The following is a 26364-nucleotide window of genomic DNA, read 5'->3' as shown; positions in this document are numbered from 1 at the left end:
TTGCTGGATTTCTGGTTGGATGCATAAAGGGTTCGCTCAAGGTGTGCGTAGCCGTCCCTGAGCTCATCGCGTCTCCGTTGTTCCGATAAAATGCTTGGTTGCGAATGGTCCCACGGCACCTAAGAAATGATGGGTAAGATTAAGCGAAATGGAATGAAAGTTAAACCTACGAATTGGCACCTCCAGCTGAGAGGTTGGCGGGCTAAAAGTCGTCGTCGTCTCCGTCCCTATCGTCGTTACTCCTGCTCCATCCCCGCCTGTGAGCCCTGACGCTGCCCCGAGTCGTGGGTGCGACGATCGGATTGAAGCGATGCGACCTGGGAATGATGTGGGGGGGGCGGTGGGTGCCATCTGCTCCGACGACTATGTCTGCCAGGGCCCATGCCATCAAACAACTCACCAGCGCTCAAGGGGTAAGTGAGCGATGGAGGGGAAATGGCAGCGCTATCGGGGCGTAAGGATGGGCAGGGGAAGAGGCGCCGAAAGCAGGCGATGAGTATGTGCAATCTCCGAGACCGCTACAGACGTTCAAAGAGTTAAACGCCTGAGGGGACGGGGGAACTGATGAAAACAAAGTCAGACGCAAAGTAACAATGTGAAGTGGGCGTAAACCTGACGATCAATATTCAATGGTTACACCTTAAGGAGGAGATTGAGGAGGATACTGGAGATGGTCGAGAGCACTGTCCATGTAGGAGAACGAAGCGTCGAGTGGCTCCACGTAGGAAGGGTTCTTGTTGCGATCGAAATGCATGGAAACGGAATTTGACAGTGGCAATCGGGTGAGAGAGATAAGGGCACACTGGCCAGAATTCACGAAAGTTCATAGGATAGGGATGGAGTCACACCAGAGCCCTCACAAGAACCGACGCAAACGGGGCCAGGTATATCGACAATAAAGAAAGGGTTTGACGCGTTGGAAACTTGGATCGCGATCAAACCATTTTAAAATTTAAGTCCGCGCACCAAACACAAGCTAACATTGCAGTGCAATGACGCAGTGCCAGACTGAAGTCGGAAATACTCGTATCCTTTATATTACTGATGCCACGAGCTACTTTTGTAAATCTACAAGGTTTGTTTCAAGCCCTCATGCTATTAGCTGCGCATGTAGGCTTTAGATTAGGAAGGCATCTTATCCCAATTGACATCTTGTCAGATATGTCGCTGAGATGAGGAATGAGGTCAATTACCGTCGTTCGTAATGGATTCTCTTGCGATCCCAGCTATGGCTGGCTGTGCGCTACATGATTGAAGGCGTAGGATGGCCTGAAGTGAACTTTGATACTCACGCACACATCGCTTGCTTGACGGATAGTTGTGGGTTGGAAGGGCTTCCTGTTCGGGGTCGGAATAGAAGGCATCTCCGCGTTAACAGACGAGCATTTGAATAAAGATCCTATTGAGGAGTTGAATGACAGACAATAACTATGGGACCAAGTTCATAACCATCTACGCAGCTCTCCATTCTCCGCACTCTCTTGCATGGTGTCCAAACCACCCAACGACTCGCCGTCGATGACCAGCTGCGGGAATGTCGGCCAGTCATTCACTCCTTCAGACCTAAATCCGGTCGTCAAGGTAACTCAACGCCCTTATCCTTCAACAACTCTACGAGAGGAGAAGGGACGGCGGGGGCTGGGGGTGAACGGGGGCCTGGGTTGTAGGATGGCCCAGCGGTGCGCTTCTTTGACGGACTTTGTGAGCGCCGCTGCGTCGGCGCCTGCCACTCGATCGAGGAGATGTCCCTACAGTTGACTTGTGAGCTAGAAATGAAGAAAGTAAGACTGTGAAACGTAGCGATGACTCATGTACGTTGGAACAGCCTCGATAAGGAAAGATTCTGCGATGTCAGCCTGTTCCTCTGCCTCAAGGAGGGAATTTGAGGAGGTTACTGGAGACGGTCGAGAGCACTATTCATGCAGCAGGATGAAGGGTCGAGTGGCTCCTTGTAGGAAGGGTTCTTGTTGTGATTGAAATGCATGCAAACGGGCTACGACAGTGGCAATGGGGTGAGAGAGATAAGGGCGCTGGCTACAATTCACGAAAGTTCATAGGATAGGGATGGAGTCACACCAGAGCCCTCACAAGAACCGACGCGAAAGGGGAAATGGACAAGGACGTTGAAGAGAAAGTTAACAAACGTCGTTGAACCGGAAGAAGTATTAAATCAACAAAACCATCATGTGACCTCACGTGCAATTACGGTGTCCCTGGCTCGTAGAATGTGGGCATGTGAGGCTCACGACCCATGCGCTTCCCCGTCTCCCGAATTGACTAGCTGACAACGTACTGGTCGCAACGATATCCAGCGTGCCGATTTCATGGACCGGATTGCGGATTAGAGTCAGAGGTGGATGAAGAGGATGTGGAGGACGTGCAGAAGATGTGCGGAGTAGCGGTGACGGTCGGATTCCCAACCTCACTGTCAGCAGAAACGGTCCCTATTTGCCTCACCTTACCTTCCGCTTATTCTGACTTTGTGGACTACGCAACCAGTTGGATATGGTCGTAGATAAAATTTGTACTAGAAACTAAAACTAAATGCCATTCTACTTATCCAAAGTCATCTAAGATGATAGCCCAATAACGTCCTCTTGTTTCCCGTTGTCTCGCGACAAAAGAGGACTTCAAGTTGAATTTTCGGACGTAAGCTTCGCCTTCTTCACTGTACGGTGCGCCTTGCGTATCAGCCAGGATTTCAATACTTGATCAAAGGCATCTCCTCGGAGTCGGACTTGAAACTCAAGGGATGTTTCCGAACGCTCTTTGCCGGTTATTTCCTGAGGCTGGTTCCTACTTACCCACTATGTTTTCTCTTTACTTATTCTTTTTCAAGTCATCTTATGTTTTTATTTCTTCTGGTTCAGTTGTCGGCGCAAGTCATTATACACTAAATGAACAATAGGCAAAAAAGGAACCGACTACAATTGGTGGAGCCAAGTGGAAGGGCTGTTGCGGCGGTAAAGCGAGCTCACGGACTGGCGTGAATCAATGTATTCGCAAACCCAGTCGAAGCCTGTCAGAGCCTGCTGGAAAGTCAGCAGCGGCTCGCTCGCTGGCACTCAAAGAAGCGTCAGGCGAGGCGGGCAGGACGCAGTCCAGCAAATTTCGCAAGTATGAACTCGCGGAATGTAGACAGGTCCTCCCACCAGAGGACTGGGGGGTGCCGAGACAAGACCAGTAAGGCCCAACAGACTGGGTACGGGTGAGGAAGGCGCACGCGGGCCTAGGAGAAGTCGGGGAGGCCAAACGGACAAGCGACAAAGGTGCACGCGAAAGCTTCAAAACGGAGTGGGAGGTGAGAAAGTTGGAGAAGCCGAGGCACGGCAGAGGCAGAGTGTTTTCCCCCAGGCGGCGAGGAGGCGGAAAACGAGAGGAACACGGGCGAAGCGGCGCCCACGTCAACGGCGGAGACCGAGATACAGAGGTCCTCGAGCCGGTATTTGAAAGGGTGCATTCTGAGTTTCGCAGACAACACGTTGAAAGAGGGAGAGTGACTGAACTTGAACCAAGCAAGCATAATTTCACTACAAGACTCTGAAGAAGACTTCTAAGAGAATAGACAGATAAAAACGCACCAATTAAATGCTTCAAGACTTGCGAGGAGAGGAGCAGTGGCCCTCTACTTGCTGCTGGGAGGAGAAGACAGTGTCCACACCCTCCAGGTCACAAGGTAAGACCAGAATAACGCAAGCGGCGTGCGGCAGACCATCCAACCAAAAACCAGCAGTAGCAACACGCCTTGGCGCTGCCCTCGGAGAGAGCTCTGGAGAAAGACAAATGCAGCGTTGCAGCTGGCATGAATCACGTGACTTCGAATTCTGATTCACGCGACAATTCTCGTCAAATTCTCGTCATTGTAGAGGGACCCGCCGTAGAAAGAACAGAGAATGGTGTTTAATTAGGTGCAATACAAAGCATATGTATCGACAATTGAACCAGAAAAAGTTGAAACGTAAGGTGAGAACATAAAAGGCGAAAAACACAAGTAAAGAGAAAACATAGAATGTACAGTGTACTTGGACAAACAGTTGGAACCAGAACCGGCAAAGAGCATTGGGTCCCTTGAGTTTGAAGTCCGACTCCGAGGACATGCCTTTGATCGAATACTGAAATCCTGGCTGATACGCAAGGCGCACCGTAGTACTCTCACACTCTCGGACCTAACTCCGCACAACGATTCTAATACCGATCTCTTTCCTTCCAGTCTAGTAACTACCGGTGGTACCTACGTCGACTTCTTCCTAGTCTCTCGCCCTATCTAAGGAATAGGACGGATCCTAACAGAATATCAAGGATCACCCACCCACTGATACAACGGCTGGAACTTATACTACTCAAGAAACTTCGCATAACCAACCCCGAGAATCTCTCGAATCTCGTCTAAACATATCCTCTGCACCCATCTCCTACCCCACCCTCTCTGAACCAGTAAATCCTCCAAATTCCCCCCAATCCGAACACTCCTTCTATGCGAATCCCTCCTCCCAAACAACGATAACCTCTACCATCCTAGTACCAGGGCAAGTCAGAGGATCATTCCATTCCGCTCCCCCCTCAGGAACCGTTTTTTCCGCAAATCAACCCGAGAGATCGTACTTGCAACCTCCGCCGTGGAACAATCCCCGCGCCGAAAACTCACAAAGTCAAATTATCTCCGAGAATCCTCCCCCACAGTACGGAGATAATAACCAACCTCAGCAATCTCTTGTATTCAACAAGAATGCACTCAGGGGAACTAGGTTACGGAAACCTGGATCGAAGAACCTCCTTCGAAATTTTCAGAATCCTACGGAGCATCGTACGGTCGTACGAAGAAGGAAACCTCCCCCATTCGGTACTCGCACGAATCGAACTACCTGGCATGTGGGACTACACCAGAGAACTCCATAATCGTTGGCTACAAGATTCGGGAATGCAACAGTTCAATGTCCCAAGCCCACGAACAAACCCCCCGTCCACCAACCCGCCTAAACCTCCTAAATCCCCACCTAACGATCCCACCCCCAAAGAAAACCACCGACCACCAAAGACACCTCCAGACAACGATCCCACGGAACCACTTCCTTCACCGCACGATACCCAACAAAACCCCGAAATTGATATCAAAATTATCGGCGCAGCACCCTTCGCCAGACTCATCCGCGACGGAATAGAAGTTTATCAACTCCACATTTCCCCAGTCCCCACGAAACCTTGCGTGCCGAGCAGACACAAGATCCCAGTCAGAAGAAATCGGAACAAGAAATTCTTGTTGAAGTAGTCCCTCCGGAGTACCATGAATTCACCAGCGTTTTCTCGGAAGGAGAAGCAAAAACCCTACCCCCTCACCGACCATATGACCACAAAATCGACCTTGAAGACGGGGTAGAACCGCCGTTTGGGAAAATTTATAACATGTCTGAGAAAGAACTAGGTCTACTCAAAGACTACATTGACGATATGTTAGGAAAAGGCTTCATACGAGCCACGGGAGTCTCACCATTCTTCGCGAACAAAGGATTCCACCCCCGACTATCTATCTCCTTCGATAACATTCCATCACACGAAGCGAGACTCGTCGCCACAGATTTGAAAGACCTACACAACCATTTGAAACAAGAGATCAAAACTGCCAACGAGGCCTACCAAAAATTCGCAAATATCAAACGCGATCCAACTCCAGATTGGCCCATCGGAGCTATGGTTTGGTTACGAACGGAGAACATCAAAACAAAACGACCATCAGCGAAGCTCGACCACCGGATGTTGGGACCATTTAAAGTCATCCAAAAAGTATCCACCCATGCCTATAAACTCGCCCTACCCCCTTCCATGAGCCGACTTCGGAATACTTTCCCCGACGAAAAAATCCACCCCCTCCACCCATCGAAATCGAAGGAGAGAACAATATGAAGTGGAAGACATTCTCGACTCCTGCATCCACAGAGGGAAACTGCAATACCGCGTTCGATGGGTAGGACACGGACCCCAAGAAGACACTTGGGAACCAGAAGCACACGTTACCAACTCCGAACTTCTAGTTCGCCGATTCCACGCCGCTTATCCTACAAAACCAAGTCCGACGGAGAAAATCGCAACCAACTCATAACGAACGGCGAAGAACTATTTTTCAAAACACGATAACAAGACTACGACAACTACGAAAACAAAGCAAAAAACAAGAAAACAAAAAACCTCTATACCTCCGGACCACGGTGCCGCTTACGCCTATCCTCCAAACCCTCTCCCAATTCCTCTGCAACCCGCTTCACGCCTCCACGCTCTCCCTTCTTCAAAACTCCCAGTACCTGCTCAAATCTCGCCAGTAACGACAACGACACCTCTACGCCGGACAGCAACAGTGCCCGCGTCAAGTCTTCTCCTGCCCTCGCCTTCGCTGCACCATAGTACTCCGCCGCCTTGGCCGGTTCTCGGCTTGCACCCTCCAGCAACATCCACACACGAGTGTTAGTCGAACGGAAGGCCTCGAGATGTTCTCGCAGCTCGGCGTTGTGACCCCGGAGCGCCGTCAAAAGGGACAAAATTGCTGAAAAAAACAAAAGAGCGTCAGAGAAAAATGGGATCAGAAGAAGTTAAGCACTCACCAGCGCCATCCTCCGCCAAAACTTTGTCGACCTCATCGGCACCATCTACGCCCGACACTCCGGCGCCAGACCCTTTCGTAAATAACTCGAATTCCCGCATTCTAACCTTCATCGCTTCTCTCGACTCCTTGAAACCTCGCATCTGCTCCTCCCAGAGGGACCGACCCGCCTCTGTTTCCTGCTCAACCACCCTCAATTTCTCCTCCAACTCCACACGTTGAACCTCCCATTCCCTTCCTATAGCCGCAAACTTTCCCTCGCTTTCCTCCCTCAACTTCAAAAACTCCTCCCTCTCTCTCTCGAGTTCTTCCTTGTCCGACTTCAATACTTCAACTTCTTCCCTCCACAACTCCGCGTCCTTCGCCGCAAGTCTCAAATTATCCAACTCCGCCGCCTGTTTTGCGAAGTTCGACTTCTCCACCAAAAAGTCCATCGCTTCCGTCTTCAACTTTTGTACCTCCGCCTCCGCTTCCAAGTGCTTGCGCTTGTAATAATCCCGCCGATCCTCGATGTGACTGGAGTGCGCCTTCTCCTTGGCCAACTCTTCCTCCAAGGTCTTGATCCGCTTCCTCAGTACCACCGCCGAGAACTGAGGCCCCCGGGACGACCCCGCCGAAGGAGTTACCGCCTTGCGAGATAGACCAGGAGTCATCCTCGCACCAGGTGTCATCATCGCAGAACCAGAGGGCCGCTCAGACCCACTATCCTCTTCATCATCCTCCTCCTCCTCCCCACCAACATCAACGGCAGAAATCGGGCGTTCCTTTCCCTTTCCCTTGCTCTTCGCCAATGACACTTCCTCTTCCTCTTCCTCCTCCTCGTCACCACGCGCCGCGGACGTTTTCCTGCCTTTACTCTGCGCCGGTGATACTCCAGCTTGTTCCTCCTCGTCGTCACCACGCGCCGAAGACGTTCGACCCTTCGCAGATTGCTTCTCCTCCTCCTCGCCTTCATCCTCCTCTTCGTCGTCAGTCCCAACTTTTCGCTTCGACACCGCTCTCCGAACCTCCTTCTCTTCCAACACCACAAACTTGTTCTCCTTCTTCTTCGCGATAGTGGGGTACCAGGTCATAAAATCGGCCTTCGCCACAGCGTGCCCTTCCGCCGCCCAAACATCCTGGAACTTCTCGAACAAATACATTACCACCCTGTCGCACTTGATCTTCAATATTGCGCACTGGTGGCATCCGACCTTGTCCGTACGCTCCCCGGTTTTCGGCTCGCAAAGAACCTCCTTTGACATGCAACTACTGCATTTCTGAAAAAAAAGAGAAATTAGTCATAAAAAAGCGCAACTACACGCAATCCACTCACCACTTTCACCCCGAATGCCTCATGTGTCTTTGCCTTCGCCAACCTCGCCACCTCCTGCTTGCAAGAGCAGAAGATCAACCTTACAAGCTTCGCCGACCACACCTCCTTCCCACCCTCGGTAACCGCACGACACGACTTCACTTGGAGTTTCTGGGCCATCGCGTTCCAACTGGCCTTTTGCTGTTCTCGGGTAAATTGCGCGAGGCGTTGAACCTCCGTTGATCGCTGAACTTGTTCGAATTCGGTATAGAGGAGAAGCTCACGTTCGAGCTCGTTGCTCATACAGAGTGGGAGGAAAAGAGAAGTTCAACAAAAAGCTTAATTGCAACCACGGTCACGTCCTCTTGGGAACTCGGACTTAAAGGGGGGTACTGTCACGATCATCCTCGTGACTCCCTACCTCACATGACCAATCCACGCCAAACTCGCTTCTCGGACTACAACGCCGAACCAACTCCGACCTTGTATTCCGGCAAACCCACGCCGAACACGTGTACGCAACTCCGAGCACGACAACTTCGAATAGAACAAGCGCCTATTGTTCTTCGTCTTGCCAAGTCTCCTATTCCCTACCTTGGCAACCCTCTTCACAATAAGTCCCCACTCCGACTCCACGTTTCTCTACTTGTCGTCTCCTTCTCCGCGACATTTCCTCATGATCCTTATTCCCTTTATTGTCTTACCTTGTACCGATATTACCGAACCCTCCTCGCATGTAGCAAGTAACCTCATCCTTGATATTAAAGTTAACATCTGCCTTATTCCTTCGTCCTCTCGTCTCAGTCTCTCATCTGCGTTTAATCACTAACTCGCCTCGGACTTCAACTCCGACGCCGAATCCACCTTACGCTGAGTTATCGCGTAACTCCACTACATACGGTGCGCCTTGCGTATCAGCCTAACCCATTTTTTGACGATCCACCTTCTGTAGATAACGACGTCGCTTGACTGCATTTCCTCCTTTCCCTCACCTCGTCCTCACTTTCTCCAGCGCCGACAGATCCAAGACGAACCCGACGAAGGTCACACGTTGAAGCGACGGGAGACGCGACTTCCGAAGCCTCTTCCTTCGCTGCGGCATCCCCAGGGCCCGACAAGCTCTCCGATGGGGTCGGCGGAGGAAAGGGAGGTTAAAGGCCTGGGGGATGTCCAAAGGAAAAGCCGCGTACGGCTGAGTTAATGGCAAGGATACGACGACGGTGAGTTGCGAAGGAGTTGTCCCAATCTCATTGTGGCTCTGAGTAACGAACGACTAGAGTTCAACCCTTCATCTCCGGGTCAGTTCGTACTTCTGGGTCAAGCGAAGTCGACGACTACAAAGTTGGCGTCCACGTGCCAGATCGCCGACTCGAGGTTGGCTTCGAGCTCAAGCGCTCAAGGGTTGTCTTCCTCATCGAAGGACGTCGGACTTCAACGAATCCGTATCAAAGGCTTGCGCATATAACGACCAAGTTCATCCCTCCCCATCGAGGACGTACTACGTAGAGAAACTAGAATTCGCCGCTGGGTCTATGTACAAGAAATCCCGACAGACTTCCCCCTCAAATCGACAGCGTCGACGACCCATGCCCTTTCATTCAATTATCTCCGTACGAGCTTGGATCCCACCGTTGAGGAATCTAATCGTTTACAAGATAACTGACCGCCAACTGAGAGGGCTCTAGGCTGTCTCTGGGATCACCTTCGGAGGGCGGGCGACGCAGCTACTGCGCCTAGGTCAACGACTTCGAATGTGTCCGTGGGTCGACAGTCGCACCTTTCGGTAAACTTGATAGGGATAATCGGTTATATAAAGGGAAAGGGTAGGTCTAGTCCAATTAGGGCGACAAACCGCGGCTCTAGGCAGAACGGCGGATCTACGCAACCTGTAAGCTGCGTCCAATGTCAACTAAACGCAGTCGAGATGAGAATCAGATGTACAGTACGCCCAAGAATGGGAATCGTCGGGCGGTTTGTGCGTAACGGCGCAGGGAACGTTGGGAAGAAGGAAGAAAACGGCGGTGGAGAAATAGTATCAAATAGTCGCCAATTCAGGGTGAGGCCCAGATCAATAGGATCTGAATTTTGGTCGTTACTCAGCTTGAACCGTCGCCAAGGCGGAGAGGGCCCTCGATGAAAAGGCTCAGCAGTTCTGAGCTTCGGTGGGACAGAACGAGCGTATAACCACGCCCTGGGCACAACCAATTGGACAACGGTTGTATGTGAGAGGTTCGCCTGCGGCCCCAGGCGAAGAAAAGTTGCTGAATCCGCGAGCTCGAAGCCGTTAGCATCTCGTTAGCGGGCCGACGCACGAAGGGGTGCGAACGGCGGGGCTGTGCGAGTCGTAGTAATTGGCAGGAACTGTAGGACTCGATAGGAAGCCAGCGTGGCGGTTACTCGGAAAGAGAAGCCCGCCCCTGCCTGGCCGTTTCCCGACTGAGCGACCCGCTGAGAGTTATCGCGTCCTCAGAGAACGCTCGTCTCAGCAGTTCATGCCCGCGGCGAGCATGCCCCCGCGAAGGGGCTTACAGCCGAGAAACGCTGGGCAGGTTGTGGCCTGAGTCAGAGATTTGCGTGAGAAAGTCTTGGAAAAAGAGAAGCTAAACTCCTTTTATGACTCAGCTCTGTACCTCCCCGACTCTTCCCTGCCATGGCCATCACTCGGAAACGCAAAGGGCCAGATAAAGAACCACCTTCGGCAGGTATGAGGTTCCCTCTTTACGCTGATCCGTCGGCTGTCTATTCACTAAATTTACAGTCAACGCGGCCCTCCCTGTAAGTAGGCTTCTTCGCTGCGCTAGGAGGTTCTTACGATGAGTTAGCCTGACGTTCCGGGACAACGGAGGAAACGTCAGAAAAAGGGACAGGGCCTAGATAACGCAAAAAAGGTATGAGGCCATCTTATCTTCACTCCCAACTGCCTCTAAAGGCAGAGAACAGCGTCCTGCTTTGAGGTTGAACCCAGTCAGTGGCTAGTTTCTTCCTTGACTCTTGGGCATTCACAACTCTAGCAGAGTCAGGCTCCCGTGCCCTTGCCGAACATCGATGAATTGAACCCCGCTGTGGGGCGACGAAGGGCCGAAAATCGCTCTTCTGAATCCCAGGAGAAGGCCGTTATAGCTTCCGCCGAAAGGTCCGCCAATCTGTGGTTGAAATACGCTCCCACCTACACTCTCTCCCACGTCGCATTCACCGAGCTTATGGAACGAACCAAAAATTGCGACGAAGACGTTGACCAGGCCAACACTATCATCTCCGGGATGCAGGACCTTGAAGCGGACGCCTGCTCTGCGAAATTTGTGGACAAAACTGGGAAGACCTTGGCTTGCGTCTTTTCCCACAGAACGGAGACCAACGACCAGGCTACAGCGGAAAGAAAAGGCAGGGGGGAAACAGTAAGTCAAGTAATTTTTTGGATGACGCCGCTTAACATGAATACAGACCCTCTACCCTGGACCCCACAAACGGACGCTGAAGGACGTTCAAGCATCTGAGTCTGAAGACCAGCGCTGGGATGGAATTCCTGTAAGTAAGCAGCGTTGACAGTATCTTCGGCCCCTCACTGCCTAATCACAGAGCAACATGCTTCGGAGATATCACCAATGCGCACAAGAACTTCACCAGTTTTTGGCCCCTCATGCCAACGAAAGGGATATCCGGCATCCAAACCAAACCCTTATGGCTTACAGTCTCCAGCCCCCCCCTGATTGCCCTGAGGAATATATTAGGGAAGGCGTGGGGTCAGCTGAGGAGATGGGGGCTGAAAGAACGGGGGTGACGCATCTTGTCCACGCATGGCATCAACAAGGCCATCCTGTTTGTATCCTAAATTTCCTGACTGCGGGGGTGCTAACCCCATTTCAATTAGAATGATCCCATGACCCATTCGCGGGACATGGCTGGGAGGGGGACATGCAAAGGGCAAATGGCCGTTTCAAGATATTTCCAGGGCAGTAGATCCGTCGCCTTATACCTCAGCGAATGCTTCAAGGTCGCCTTCCCCAATTACTATTTCCAATACCAGGCCGCCTTTGAAGCTGGTGCCTGGACAACGGAGGACCCTGGGCCTTGGCTGGGGAGGGCAATTGTTTGGAAGTTGCCAGTTGAGACCCATGTGGACGGCTTAGACGATGGTCCCACCGCAATTTTCAATTGTGGCCGATATAGAGGAGGAGAGCTGTACTTGCCGGACCTCAAGGTTAAACTTGAGTAAGTGGCTGCTGCGTATTTCTCTATCACCGCCTGAATTTTGGATAGATATGACCCAGGGACCTTGGTCATTCTCTTGTCTGGCCAACTGTATCATCGTGTGGGAGAGTGGGAGCCTGGCAGCCATACCCAAGAGGATGATGTCACTCCGGGACGGGTTGGAAACGTGTTTTTCTTCCCCAAAGCCTCTTTCGACAAACTGAAAGGGAAGCCCCCTCTCTGGAACAAGAGAACGTTGTCTGGCACTCTTCCAGATGTTGGACAAAGAAATAACTAACTCACCCATCTACCTTACTCCTATCTGCCAATGTGTAATTGAAATTTTAAAAAGAGGCTGCATTTTTTGTAGCAATCAAATTACAAAATTAAGAATCAAGGACTTCACATTGGAAATGGAGATGTACCGCTTTCCTATCTTCATTGTCCTTCCAGGCATCTTATCTCTGTTACCCAACTCTTCACCACCCTGTGTGTATTGACCTTCCTCATCCACAATCTGTCAATTTAGTTCCAGTTTCTGATGGTTTTTTTGGTTCCAGGAATTCATATATATATTCTATTTTTCTCTATCAGGTATACGGCAACGAACCTCTTTATGGCTACACATCCCACGGCTTATCCCAGGCAGAAGCTTGTTGACCCGGAAAATACTGAAAAGCGGATCCTTTCTTCACATCGCCAGAATATTGCAACTGGGCGTGCAAATGCAGCTGCCAAGGCTTCAGATGGTACGTCGCTTTTTGGCATATGTTGCTATCTAATTAGTAATTACTATCTAATCTTGGGCAACAGCCATAGCCGCCGCCTTATCAGCGTCTGACGCATCGCAACCGCCGACGTCGAGAGAACCATCAACCGTTGGCAACGTTATCGACGTTATCGATGGTGATCAAGCTCATGAAGAGGAATCTGCCCCCGATTCCGCCGCACGTCCAAGTAAGAAATCTGCCACAAGAAAAAGGAAGCGAGCAGAAAGTGAGTTTTTTTACATTTTTTGATCTACGCAACGCACTTTACTTACAACTGAATTGTCTAGGCAAAGCAATTGAAGACGCAGATGCAACAGACGTGAATGGCGTGTACAAGGACGTAGACATCGGGAAAAACCCCAAATCCAAATTTCAGGTAATTATCTCCCGATTACTTCTAATCTCAATAACTGGGAAATAATAGGGCTAACTACCAACTAATCTGCGGTAGTCGTGATAAGATTTGTCCAGTACTCATAATTTGTTGTGTATTACCAGGGGTCCCGCGTAATTTCAGATAATATGACTAACTGTAGCGTCGTTGCTCTTTAATTTATTTTTACGGTTAATAAACAAAGACGACTAATATTAGAAAAGACCACAAATATCAGAAAAGATTACTATAAGGGAAGCGGTCCGAGAAAGGATTACAGTAGAATACTTTACATACATCGAGCGCAGTACTAGACTTCCACGCGCTATTCACAAGTGGCCCAAATTTTGGAAAGAGATGGACTGATTGGCGAATTAAGTTTATTGGGACCGCACTAACGAGTTGCTGACCGCCGTTATCGAGCAAGGGAGAAGCACAATAGAGAAGGTGATGCTTCTCGGGGCCTCGGGGCGAAAAGGGAGTGAACCACTCGACATATGCAAAACGTTTCGGCGGTGATCGTCCTGGGAACCAAAGGTCGAGGGCTCGTTTAGGCAGCTGAAAAATGCAGCGTACCCGTGCGACGCAGTAGCCTAATTTGAGAACATGAATCAGCGTTGAGTTAAGATTAGAAACGGAAAATATGCCACCTTGCACACCAGTTTCACCGCCGTCCTTGTAGTGGATGAGGACGGCATCAAAGCGGCCAGGAACTACTTCACCGAGCCCATTCCTTCGCGACGGTTGACAGTGAATGGAGTCGACGACGCTGGCTGATGCATTGGATGTTGCCTGATAAGGATCGTAGGCGCGGAATTTCATTCGGAAGAAAACGGAGAGTCGATCAAAGGGAAGGTAAAAGTCGTCAACGGAGGCTTCAATCTCAGCGCGGCTATACCTAGGGTTTTGTATTTGGATGACATAGCGAGCTAGTGCAACTTCGAGGAGCGTTGCGCCGTAGTCTTCGATAATCTTGTTGAGTTTGACACCTTGGGCTGATGGATGTTTGGCCATCTGCACTTCTCGGGGATGCACAAGAGTCGGAATTGATGGCGGTCTCACACAGGGTGTGAGGGGTGGCGAAACCTGCTGTGATTTTCGCCAAATAAACCGGTCGCGGTGTAGGACTTTCTCTCGTCTCTCCAGCCAGATGGTCATTTGGGTGTATTCATCCTTACCATTCGTAGCGCGGTAAGCTTCCTTCGCAAGGTCGATGCGAAGGCGCTCTGTGTATTCAGTGTTATAGTTGTCGACGGCGCCGTAAAGTTCAATGAAGAAATGATAGTGGGAAGAGAAATGGAGCTTGGGGATGTTAAAGTTCGTCCGAACACCGAGGTCAAGGAATATATCCTTATTTTCGTGGAACATCTCAAGTGCCATGTCAAGTTGTCAAGGGTTGGCTGGGAATGAACTGGGTATGGGGCGAGATAGAGAAAATCGAACATCCCTCGAACAGAGGCTAAAGGACGGGCATTCGAGAGGTTATCAGGGAGTTTGATATCAACGATGATACCAAGGAGGAAGCGACAGATCTGGTTGTGTTCGGTGCCCGTGACGCGCGACAGGCCGGAGATTCCTTTCGAAAAAAGGTGAATATTGTGATTGGGTGGTAACCGGCGGCGCCGAGCGTCGATTTCCGCATCGCCGCAGACATCCCGAATCCACCCAATCAGGTGCTCGATAACACCCTGATAAAGCTGGTGCAGGGCATCCAGAGAGATTGACTGATATATGTTAAGAAATGGGAGGTCTTTCCAGAAGGGGTTCTGGATGGGTTTAATGCCAGCTGCAGCGCGTGCCTTCGTGAATTCAGTTGGTCCCTGGCTAATAGCGTCCAAGGCATCCAAAATAGCCCCCAACTCTCGAGGATCAACAGCGCTCTCGGGATCACCAATGTCATCGCGGTGTGCAGGGCGAACAGGACACTCCCCGTTTTTGATCCCAGAGACGAGGCGTTGCTCCGGATAGTCTCCGACGTAAACAGCAAGAACGGGGTGTCCACGGCGAACAGAGCCATCCCCACCTGCGAGTACCATACCGTCAATTCTGGCACTTTGGAGGGGTTCAAGGATATACCCGACGCAACAATGGAATAAGTTGGCAAGAATCCGACGATGCGCGGACTTGTTGGTAACATCGTCGAGTTCGGAGGTAGGGAGGTATCCAAGTAAAACTTGCGTTTGTCGCGAAGGCTTTCATCGGATGTGCTTCGGGATATTTCCAATAGTCATATAAATCGGGTAGGCCGTTGGGCCGCGAAAAAGTGTGAGTTGAGTTTTGTCGGAAGAGATGACGACGGGCACGACAGTGCAATTCTTCTTCTTGGTTTCGTCTTCAACAGCTTTCTGGAAGAAACTAAGCGATGCAGAAGAGAGTGGATTGATGAATTACAAACCTGAGTATCCTGCCACCGCTTTCCGGTATTCATTTCATGGTAAACTCTGATTGTAAGGTCATCGTCGGCGTAGTGCCGCTGAGGTTCAACGAGGAGAGATTCTGTAAACTCGGGGTCACTCCACAAGGCCTCGATACATTCCAGAATATTGCGTGAATAGAGGTCGAAGGATGCGTTGTGGACGACAACCTGGCGGCAGATAAATTTCGGCCAACTGTTGGGAAGCTTTGCGTCGATTATCTTGTTGAGTTCACCAGAGGTCCGATACGAAAGGCCCAAGGCGTCTCGTACCTGAATAAGAAGGTTTGTGAGTACTAACGAATAATTTTATACATTCCACTTACGCCCTCGATTGCCAGCAAGTCAGAGAAGGCTGTCGACCCAGCCCCTCGAAGCTTCGCCCACCTAGCCACCTCCCAATCTACTTGCGACGTGAAAGGCGCCCATGGATTTGAGGCACTAGCTGCGAGGCCAGCCTTGTAATCTACATCTGTGGCATTCTTTCGACCTAACGTCCCTCCTGCTCGCTTTGTTGGGTGTTTGTCTGAATATCGAACAATTTTGAAGTTATGTGCACGCCAAATTTTGATGTTATGCGCATGCCACAGTGGGTCCTCTGCGCTCCGGGTGGTGTTAAATTGATGATTAAGCCCAGGCTGAGCTTCCTCAGCAACAGGTTGGCCCTCAGCAGCGATATGGGCAGGCTGCCCGACCGGTCGTTCTGGTCCCCATTCGTCCTCAAGCACGGCACGGAGAGCTGCAGTGAGATCATCGTCGTGGAGGTCTTCACCCTCAGATCCATTGCCAGCATCCATTTCAGGGTGCTGGAAGTCGTCGCCTATGTTGTAATCGTCGGCGTCTCCAAAAATGTCCCCAGCGAACGGGACTGCTTCCCCACCTGGGCCATCAAGGTCGAGACGAAGTCCATCGACGGCGAGGCTGGCGCCGACATCAGACTCGGGAAGTACGCCCATTAGTTCGTGGAATATGGCATTGCAATCAGGATTGCGGCTTTGACGAAGGTGCGGTAAGTAGCCACGTTGGGTAAATCCCGTGAATTGGCAGCCGTCGCAGGTGAATCTGTTGGAGGGAATGGACATGACGAGAAGTTGGACAAGGTTCAGTTTTGGGTTGGGAGGATAAACGATACAGAAAGTAAGGAGATGTAGGTTGTATCTGTACAAACAAGAGGTCAGCGAAAAAAAAAGGAACTTGAACCCAACAAGACGCGTACCTCTTTCCTCTTCCCTCTCAAACGGCGCCCCCTTCACCCTCGTTCCTAGTGCCAATCCCACTCTCCCTTATTATTCTTCCTCTTCCTCCAGCCTCTCATCGGTAATAGGCATTTCGCTCTCCTATTTCATGCTAAGCTGAAGATACGTCAGCAGAAATGAACAGGGCAGAAAAGGCAGCTGAGACTCGCAAACGGAATAAGCTGGAGAAGGCTATCGCTGACAAAAAACTCCTGGAGTCAGTCCAAGGTATGTTCTGCTGGTATAACAGCATACGCTCACCTATGACGTGAATCATAAAAGCTCCCAGAAAAGCATTTGCTGATGCGCTGAAGACTCATCGCAGTGAGTATTCATGAAACTGAAATGTTATCTTACCGCACCTACGCTCTTGCATTAGTATGGACTCAGACGCCCGCTGGGGGTGCAAAACGTGCCATTGATTCCGAAGATGACGACTCAGAGATAAAATCTCAGCCTATAAAACCGCCGAAGAAGAAAGGAAAGGTTCTCGGTCAGTAACTTTTATCTTGAACATCATTATTCTTACGCACAACATGACTCACCGATTTTTTTTTGAAAATAGCCGAGAGTACAGCATCTTCTGAGCCGCAGTATAACATCGCTGCTAGTCAGTCAATCTCAAAGGCACGAGACAAGGTGGATCGTTCAAAGCAAGGCGTCGTAGACTCATCAGTGATCATTGATAAATAGATGACTAAGCGAAAACAGTAGCAAAGCGACCTCCGCCTGCAGCTCGAAGATCAAACACTGACAGTGACTCGAGCGTTGAAGAGCCTATCCCACGACAAGAGAAAACTCAGCGTTTGAAGCAGTCCTCCCAGGTGGCAGTCAAAAGCACTTCCGAGGTATGCTACTGCGAATTATACTATAAGATGGCGCTCACATTGGGCGACGTAGAGGTCGCGGGGCGATCTCCAGATAGCAAGTGAGGATGGCGAGGGCGAGGGCGATGGTGATGCTTCCGGAGAGAATAGTGACCCAGAGGAAGATCTCGATGACGATTTCGATGAAGATCTCGACTTGGGAAACAAAAGCATCAAGGAACTTGAAGAGATGCTTAGTAAGGAGGTTCGTCGGAATACTTATATTTTCTTGGACCACTGACGAACTGTTGTCAGTCTGCGACAATTCTGGATGCCCCCGGGCCTGAGGCTCTCTTCGATCAAGACGACGACATCGTTCTCGCTTCCGATTCCTCAAAGTCTTACCATCGCCATTCCTCCAGCGCCAGTTTTGCGTCTTCCGTGCCACTGACAACCTCCGACGGCGTAGACATACATGAAGATTCTGAAAGTGAAGCCCTCCCTAGCTTCGATAAAGAAGCTGACATTGTTCCCACTTCCAAATCTTCTGGGTCACGCTATCGCCGTTCCTCCAACGCCAGTTTTTCGAATTCCGTGCCAGCGACAGACTCTGAGGGCGTGAACATGGGCATCGATTATGAAGATCCTGAAAGTGAAGTCCTTTCCAGGTCCAAACTGCCGAAATCAACAAAGAAGCCTGGCAACCGAAAAGGCGGGGCGAAGCCACTGGTGAGACTTAGGTTTTTATTATGTTGGCCGTTATTCACGTATTCCCATTAGACCCAACGTGAGCATAAGTTCCGACGAGAGGTATGTCTTTTGTTTCACTTGATGACCCAGACCCCCTTTACACCTTTTTAGAAGCCAAGCGTCGACATGGGAACGACCGCTGTTGCGTACTGGGGTAAGCATTCTTTTATTTCATGCAAATTTTCGCATTTCATCTCTCAATATGTAGCTGTATGCATCACTTATGATGTGGAAAACCGGCACTTTCCAAAAGATTTCCTTTGAATGAAGTGTCTTTGCGGCGACGTACCAGAGCTTGGCTAGCATGCTGGAAAGGATGAAGGTGGACAGTCCGCGAGGGTACCATCGCATTATGTCGACGTTGTGTGAGGAAATGATGTAAGTTCCGCCTTGATTGGTTGGATGATGAGCTTAGGGTCTGTCCGGTAACGAGAATTCATTTTCATCTCATTTTCATCTTCATTTGATGGCTGACAAATTGGGTCACACACCAAATTGGGCTGGGCTCCTTGCACAATCCACATTCCGTTGTTATAGTTTCTATGTACAACACAGTAATAGCCTACTATCAGCTATAGCATGTATTCCTTTTCAATTTTTATTTCGCAAAAATCATGCATATTTATCTTATTCATGTAAATTACATACAGCCAATTTTTCCTTGATTTTCTTTAAATTACCCACTTGTAAGTTAAGCACATAGGCTGCTGTGCAACCTATAAAGAAACCTATGGCATGACTTGAAGGGTAAGGAACAGGAAACTTTGTTATTTTTCCTTGAAGCATTGCTGTAAAAAATAATTATGGACAGCAACAGAAACCAACTACATTCAATAAATATGTACTTGTGGAGAGCAAATAGATACATGAAAATTTCAGCTGCTTTGGAGCCAATCCGGCATTGGGGGAGGGAGCAAGGAGCAGGCGATGAATTTATTCAGAGTCAATTGAGCGAGAGATTCATATCGCGGGAAGACCCCGGCATACTCCGGACATGCCATCAAATGAGGATGAAAATGAGATGAGAATGAATTCTCGTTACCAGACAGACCCTTACAGTGACTTTTCAGGGGTGCGGCGTCCTTCAATAATGACGACAATGACGACGAAGCTTTCAACGCCATCGATCTCAGTGGATACTAGGTGGCTAGTTCTTCGGGCTCACCTCCCCTATTTAATAAATATCTCATATAACTTCTACATTATTTGCCCAGTATAATCCCCACTGTTTCACTGCAGCTATCCATCCTGTAGATATTTCTAGTACCATAAGCTTTTCTTAATCAATCTTATTGTTGGGCCTTCAAATCACCGGTGTACCAATCCTAAGACAATTCCCAGTACCCGAAAAATGGCTAAAATCCCCCCCTAACTGGACTTAACCTTGGTTTAACCACAACGTAACTTCATCTCAGATGCAGATAACCTCTACTCACGCATCGGTAACTTCAAAGTAATTTCAGGTAAGAGTTAGGAACCGTATTCTTACAGGGCAATTCGACGTAATTTGCTAAGAGGCGTAATTTGACCTAATCTATGGAAATTTGAGGTTATTTCGCCAAATATCTCGCTTATTAGTGAAAATTTGGATTTGGGGTTTTCCCTGATGGAGGTCATTGATTTGAGAGCTGACGCAGACATCTCCACGCCGATCAAGAAAAGTCCGACGCGCGATGTCGACGAGTTTTTCAAACCTGCAGCCCCAGCGGAGAAAGGTGAGAAGTACGGTAGGCGCAAGTGTAAGCTTTACTGGTGAGCATTCTGACTCTCCACCTTGACTACTTCTCGTATTCTTTTAGGTCAAAATACAGAAAGGATTTTAGTCCTGTTGCTGAACCAACGACGCTCCGACGACACGCGGAATGGATGCATCGCGTATGTACCTTTTTATTACTTCGGCATTCTATTTCATTTTAAAATTACTACTAGGGCGATGGCCTGAATTGGTGTAAGAGAGAAGGTTTCGCATCAACGCTCCCCAAGTGCTCTCGTGAACGCCGTCTAAAGGCTGTCGAGACGGCCCAGGCAGATCAAACTCAGGTCGACAGTCACTTTGGTCCCGCCCCACCGAAACCAGAGAAGCGAGCTCCATACTCTGATGAACTATTTAACGAGGCGGCGATTCAATGGTTGATTGAAACGGATCAGGCAGGTTTTTCATGATTTCTTGTATCCTCATGCTCACTCTCGACACCCGCAGCCTATTCAAGCATTTGAACACCCAGCGTTTAAACGGATGATCAACGTCGCTGCCAGGACTACTCGCGACGTGAAGTTCCTCAATCGAAAACAAACGCGCGTGGAAATTATTCAATTTTTTAAGGCGCAAATGACGCAGCTCAAGAATGGTCTCAATGTCCGTAAATTTAACTCACTCATGGTTCTCAGTATTAACCATTTTTCTAGGATAAATCGAGGGTAAAGGGTCAAATCAGTTTAACATGCGATGGATGTGATGCGTGGCTAGCTTCCAACGCAGACAGTTATTTCGCTGTCACGGGCCACTGGATCGAAGAGAGCGCTGACGGTAAATCATGGTCGCTACAACACGCTCTGTTTGGTTTCACGCACATGAACACATCCCGCAACGGAAAGCGCCTTGGGCAGGCGCTCTTCAAGATTTGTGATCGGCTAGGCATTGTTCGTAGGGTACGTTTATTTCTTTTGCAGGAAAACTTACTGAATATACTAATTCTTCCAAGATCGGTCATATAACATGTGACAACGCATCAAATACAAGCAACGTCGCGTAAGGTAAGCTGTTTCATTTGATTCATATGAACTTTGATAAAAAGCCGTCTCTATCTCAGACGTTTAGCGCATATAATCAACCTTGCAACGCAAGCGCTAATCTCAACAATGAGTAAGACTAAGTACTACAATCCACATTCAGAGGAGGAACACATACCCGCGGTTGTTGGGCGTGATCGAGACGAAACAGGCCTAGTCCGCGCTATCGCTGCGAAGGTAAATTTCACCAGGCCATTCCTCAATTTGTTTATTTCAATTATTACGCGCAGGAGCGCTCATCTTCGCAAAGAAAACAACATTTCAAGGACATTCAAGTTCGCGATGGGGTCTAAATCCCCAAACAGCTTATCTTGGACCTGAAGATCAGGTGGGGATCGACGTATGCAATGCTAAATAGAGCCGAAAAACTCAAAAAGGTATTTCCTCCATTTTCATGCTTTCTCTTTCGCTTTCTTTCTATTAATTTCATACTTTTAAGCATGTCGACGTTTTCATTTACGAACTTGGAGTTAAATCGAAGGATGATCTTGGGAAAAGAGCCAAGATTGAATATTGACGCGTTGTCTATAACCGCAGCTGAATGGGCTCGTGTACATGATCTTTGCTCACTCCTTGGAGTGCGTGAAACTTCCCTTCAAGTATTTCGATGCGTAACTAATTCATGTGCCTTTGCATAGCGTGCCGATGAGGCGCAGCATGCGTTTTCATCCACGAACATCCCGTCGCTCTGTCACGCACTCCCCGCAATCGAAGCACTCCACTCTGCATGGTCTAAGCGCACTAAACGCGTAAATTATGCACCCTTTCGTGATGCGCTCGACGCCGCCACAGAAAAGCTGGAAGAATACTACGGAGACAAGACTGCAGACTCAAATGCCTATATTATGGCCATGCGTTCGTCGTCTCTAGACTCTCTCTCTCTTTTTTAAGTTGCTACTAAGCAGATACAATCAAGTACTGAATCCGTCTATAAAAACATCGCATTTCAAGAAGTACTGGTCGAAGGAGTTACAGAAAGAGGTAATCGACGTGGCGCAGAAACTGGTACGTTAGCTGGTACTCTTTGTTCATGTCTAAAAGCTTACTTTTTATTATATCAGTTACAAGAGCGTTTTGAAGAACTCAACGAGGAGTCCACTTCAGAAATACGGTCACCCAAGAAAAAGAAAAAACTTGATCACCTACTTCGCGAACTCGATACAGATTTTGACAATTCCGATGACGTTTCCGACAACGAGTCTGATGATCAAGATCCAACGAAACCGTGGCTTCCTGAGTTTCACCAGTTTCTCAAGATTGAACATGTTTTGGCTGAAGGAATGACTGTCGTTCAAGGGTGGGGAGTGCGTATTTTGGTTTTATTTATGTATTGAATTTCTGATCACTCACTATGCTTAGGAGTAAGGCCACTGCTATCCAACGTGGGCATCGTTGGCTCGAGACTATCTGGATATCGCGGCATCGTCCGTATCGAGTGAACGAGCATTTTTAGCGGCAGGAATTACTATTAGCAAGCGCCGCAACCGGCTCAAAGGTGATATTGTCGAGGCACTTCAGTGTTTGAAGTGCCTCTTTAATCAGGATCTTATTTTTCGTGAGGTAATCGCTTGTTCGGAGGAGGAAGATGTACTCGATGAGGTTCTCCCCGAGATTTCAGACAGTTCAGATGGGTTTGCGTGGGATCAGATACTCTTTGATGACGAGGATCTTGATTAGTGCTACTTAGACTTATTAGATCATGTTCCCGTCTTTATTTCTCAATGAAATTGAGATGAACAAGAAGCCTTTCTTTATTTCTAAACATTCAAATTATTTTCAGAGAGAGGGAATATTACTGTAGTGGTAATTTGCGTGAGATTCCTCAACAGTTTGTTTGTGCATGTTTTTTGACTTTAGGCCATGAGCCATGGCTTGAGCTTGGGCCGGGCCTGAGCCAGCCTGAAGCCTTGCAAAAAGCTCAGGCTTGGATATAGACAAGCCTGAGCCACTCAAAGCCAGGCCATAGCCGTGGCTTTCAGGCCAAGCCGGGCCTGCGCATCACTACGCGGCGGCGGCATTTGCGGAAGAGAGCCATCTCAATTAAACGGCCGAGGAGGAAACAAATCTAGGAGTCATTCTACTCCGCACGTCCTTCATGCAGATATCCCTGATCGCATGCGCTGAAACAGATATCAGAGGGGGCTCATCGCTACAGTGCGATAGTCCTTCAAGGAGAATTTATATCTTTGATCTCAGCTCAGATTCAAAGTATACCACCGGCTATACACCCACGACAACCCGCTCGAATCCTTCAATCCCATCTACTCCGACGACAAGACCGTCAGCCGCATCTTGCTCAAGTCAATCGCGCCCCCGCGCAACGTTGTCTCACTGAAGAGGTGTTGGAAAAGGCACCTGCGGATCCCTCGCCGCGACTCGTCTGGGGGACCTGGATTAGGCTGGTCTGAATTTGATGCACTCTGGTAGTACGTTCCAGAGATCAGGAAGCGATCGGCGCCAGCGAAGACGGCAACTTCAAAAACACTGCCTGAATCACTTCGCAAACCACATTAGGGTGGGCGTTGATTTTATCTGCAATTCAATCTGTTAATTTCTTATCGATTACCGTACTTATGGCGAAGCGGGTGAGATCGCGTCGAAAACGTCCTTTGATGAGACTGACGCCTCCCTGGGTCGCATTGATGCACGCTACATTCCGCTGCCTCGCAGCCGCATTTCCTTGAAGAGTTAGTCAGGCCCAGCGAATCTTACTTCCGGAGGCAACGCTGTATGACAGCGAAGAAAACGAACTGATCTGACTACATGATTAGTCATCAGGAAAAACCCAAATTGCTAATTTTTACTAATTAGTTGCCATTAGTAGGGACCCTTCTAATCGGTGCCAACAAATGCTACTACTAAATGCTTCTGCAAGGTGGTTAAGCATCTTTAAGCATACGGTCATTATAAGTTTGCTAATGGGTACTTTTTCGGTCAATTTTCGGCACTTACTAGACACTTATTGTGCGCCGATTAATCCTTTTTGCTCCGTTGAGAATGACATGGGTGAAATTAGTCTCCTTCAGTACAATCGAGAGATTCGGTAAATCTAGGGTCTAACAATCCTGCTTTCTTCTGCTCATATCCACAAAGAGATGAGGGAAAACCTGATATATTGCAGAATCTACATAAGGGAACACAGACGCCGTTGTACAACAACCATTGATCTCCTCACGGCGTCCTACCCATTTCATGGATGACGAGGAACAGCGTCGATCGCCGTATCCGCCTGTGTCAGGATTGAAGACAATGGTAGGGAAGCTTGCTTTTCTGCATGTGAGTCGTCGATGGATGAGGCAAAGTCCAGAACGGAGGGAGGGAACAGACCACTTCAATCATTCCGACGACTTTGCGCGGGACACTCTATGGGGGTCAAGCGGGTGACATGGGAGAGTAGGCGGAGGAGGAGTGGCAGGCGGTTGAATGTCCCGTTTGAGTGTCGCCGATGAGGCCAAGAGTCTGTGGTTATCGTGTCAAATTGGGGTTAGAGGGAGAAGGATATGCACACCAGCGGCTACACGTCACCTCGTTGTGTTTTCAACAGAGCGGCAGCAGGTGTGACATCGGAAGCCTGAGGAAAGGAATGAGAGGGCCAAATGGTCAAACCGTCGAAGACTCGGACGTACCCCAATCCGAATATCCCCTCAATCTGCCCAGTCGAACTTACAGCCTTTCAAGTACTGTGAACGGGTCAAATTCCCATGAGACACGCACTGATGAGAATCCACAGTGAAAAACGTACCAAATGGTGTTGAACGACCAAAAGTGTGCATGTTAAGGTGACGTTGAGAAGCTTCGTAGAGGCTGGAGCATAGGAGAGTGGTGATGGGTGGGAAGACGATGGTTGAAGTTGAGAGTCACGTGAAAGTTCAACATAGGCCAAATAGTAACAATTTTTCTATGACGTTCCACATATATTATCCATCTTCCTGAATCCCAACTCCCACCACACCTTGACCACACCTCTGCCCAACAAGGCCGACCCCTTCATAACCACCCGCCCACTACACCTTCACTCTACAGCCCGCCCACTACACATCGTCGTTCATAATAACCGCCGCCGCCGCCCACTACACCGTCACTCTACGGCCAGGTCGATCCAATCTCTGCTGCCCTAAAACCTTCAGCCAAGGCAGAGCGTCTGTCCCGTCTGTGGGCAGAAGTTGAGGCGAAACGGGCTATCGAGCAAATCGACGATGAACGTGAGCGGGAGCGATTGAAAAAGAAGGGCAACGTCAAGGTTAGTGCGCTTTACGCTCATGTGCCGCATACACTCATCTGCGCGACAAGCTTCTTCTCATCGGTTGATACAAGAGCGGGAAATCGACACTTCAGAACAGTTCCATCTCATGTATAAGCCCACTTCGATGGATCAAGAGTGCGGATCCTGGTAAGCGGCCCTCTCTTTCAACCTCGTTCATTTATTGAAACACATCCTAGCTACTACGCATGAAGCTTAGGACAACATTTTTGACGAAGACGCCGAAGTGCGACCCTCATCGACGGACGATTCACAGTCTATCGTACCCAAGGAGGCTCACAAAAATGGTAATGTAGTTCAGCTATCACCTTGTATCAAGTCATGCTCAGCACGTCATCATCAGCGCCTTTGTTTGGTCCTTCGTTCTCCTTGCACTCCTCACCGCTGGGGTCATCGCCCTACGCCGGATCAGGGCGCTGGGTGATCATACACGTTATGAAGTATACATACTTAGCCTACTTGTTCTGTATGTCGTAGATTGATGAATATACATTGTTGAATCTTTCGAAAAATCGATCTACAATTAAGATCTAAAGCCATTCTTATAAGCACCTAATAACTCGGAACCTGTTTAATTTGACCTAATTTCACTAATCGTACTTATGGGCACTTATCACACTAATTCTAACTTTTCTCCTCTCATTAACACAAATCACTATAAATTTGCAAGGTGGGTTTTTCCTGATGTCAACTGTACCTCTTTGATGCCCAGCCTAGGCGGGATAACTCGATAAATATGCCGCTCACCAACACTTCCCCATACTGGATGTCGATTCCGGCGGTCTAATCTCGGTTTAATCAGATACTGCCAGTGGGAATTCAGATAAACAGAGAAGACTACACCCTGAACACGATTAAGTGGCTATGCACCGCACGCCCCATTCGTATCTGCAAT

At 49.1% G+C, this 26364-nt stretch overlaps 6 protein-coding genes across 6 annotated transcripts; 3 read left to right on the top strand and 3 right to left on the bottom strand.

The window, feature by feature from the left end:
• Positions 1 to 3229: 3229 nt before the first annotated feature.
• LACBIDRAFT_303176 (uncharacterized protein) lies at positions 3230 to 3523 on the bottom strand (the record flags this gene model as incomplete). The annotated part of the gene is made up of 1 exon (XM_001883855.1): positions 3230 to 3523. The coding sequence occupies one exon, from the start codon at positions 3521 to 3523 to the stop codon at positions 3230 to 3232; it is 294 nt and encodes a 97-aa protein (XP_001883890.1).
• A 1898-nt stretch (positions 3524 to 5421) lies between these two features.
• On the bottom strand, positions 5422 to 8186 carry LACBIDRAFT_329739 (uncharacterized protein; the record flags this gene model as incomplete). The annotated part of the gene is made up of 6 exons (XM_001883854.1): positions 5422 to 5432; positions 5486 to 5583; positions 5632 to 5683; positions 6212 to 6532; positions 6591 to 7848; positions 7905 to 8186. The coding sequence occupies 6 exons, from the start codon at positions 8184 to 8186 to the stop codon at positions 5422 to 5424; spliced, it is 2022 nt and encodes a 673-aa protein (XP_001883889.1).
• A 2347-nt stretch (positions 8187 to 10533) lies between these two features.
• Positions 10534 to 13393, top strand: LACBIDRAFT_329738 (uncharacterized protein; the record flags this gene model as incomplete). Its single annotated transcript, XM_001883973.1, has 12 exons — positions 10534 to 10585; positions 10642 to 10658; positions 10706 to 10771; positions 10898 to 11278; positions 11325 to 11408; positions 11752 to 12092; positions 12141 to 12249; positions 12442 to 12560; positions 12666 to 12820; positions 12885 to 13067; positions 13129 to 13217; positions 13340 to 13393. 12 exons carry the CDS (start codon positions 10534 to 10536, stop codon positions 13391 to 13393), a joined length of 1650 nt encoding a protein of 549 aa, XP_001884008.1.
• A 55-nt stretch (positions 13394 to 13448) lies between these two features.
• LACBIDRAFT_303171 (uncharacterized protein) lies at positions 13449 to 16709 on the bottom strand (the record flags this gene model as incomplete). Its single annotated transcript, XM_001883853.1, has 6 exons — positions 13449 to 13807; positions 13865 to 14582; positions 14627 to 15406; positions 15461 to 15559; positions 15610 to 15900; positions 15954 to 16709. The coding sequence occupies 6 exons, from the start codon at positions 16707 to 16709 to the stop codon at positions 13449 to 13451; spliced, it is 3003 nt and encodes a 1000-aa protein (XP_001883888.1).
• Positions 16710 to 16999: 290 nt separating this feature from the next.
• Positions 17000 to 18682, top strand: LACBIDRAFT_303170 (uncharacterized protein; the record flags this gene model as incomplete). Its single annotated transcript, XM_001883972.1, has 10 exons — positions 17000 to 17090; positions 17145 to 17186; positions 17242 to 17355; positions 17428 to 17520; positions 17574 to 17710; positions 17763 to 17933; positions 17984 to 18397; positions 18449 to 18478; positions 18530 to 18572; positions 18627 to 18682. The coding sequence occupies 10 exons, from the start codon at positions 17000 to 17002 to the stop codon at positions 18680 to 18682; spliced, it is 1191 nt and encodes a 396-aa protein (XP_001884007.1).
• Positions 18683 to 24457: 5775 nt separating this feature from the next.
• LACBIDRAFT_329734 (uncharacterized protein) lies at positions 24458 to 26256 on the top strand (the record flags this gene model as incomplete). The annotated part of the gene is made up of 6 exons (XM_001883971.1): positions 24458 to 24484; positions 25232 to 25301; positions 25336 to 25448; positions 25669 to 25761; positions 25799 to 25935; positions 26187 to 26256. The coding sequence occupies 6 exons, from the start codon at positions 24458 to 24460 to the stop codon at positions 26254 to 26256; spliced, it is 510 nt and encodes a 169-aa protein (XP_001884006.1).
• Between the last annotated feature and the right edge of the window lie 108 nt (positions 26257 to 26364).

The sequence above is a fragment of the Laccaria bicolor genome, genomic scaffold (assembly GCF_000143565.1).
Source record: "Laccaria bicolor S238N-H82 LACBIscaffold_23 genomic scaffold, whole genome shotgun sequence".
NCBI classification, from domain to species: domain Eukaryota; kingdom Fungi; phylum Basidiomycota; class Agaricomycetes; order Agaricales; family Hydnangiaceae; genus Laccaria; species Laccaria bicolor.
This window is presented reverse-complemented; position numbering and strand designations above follow the sequence as displayed.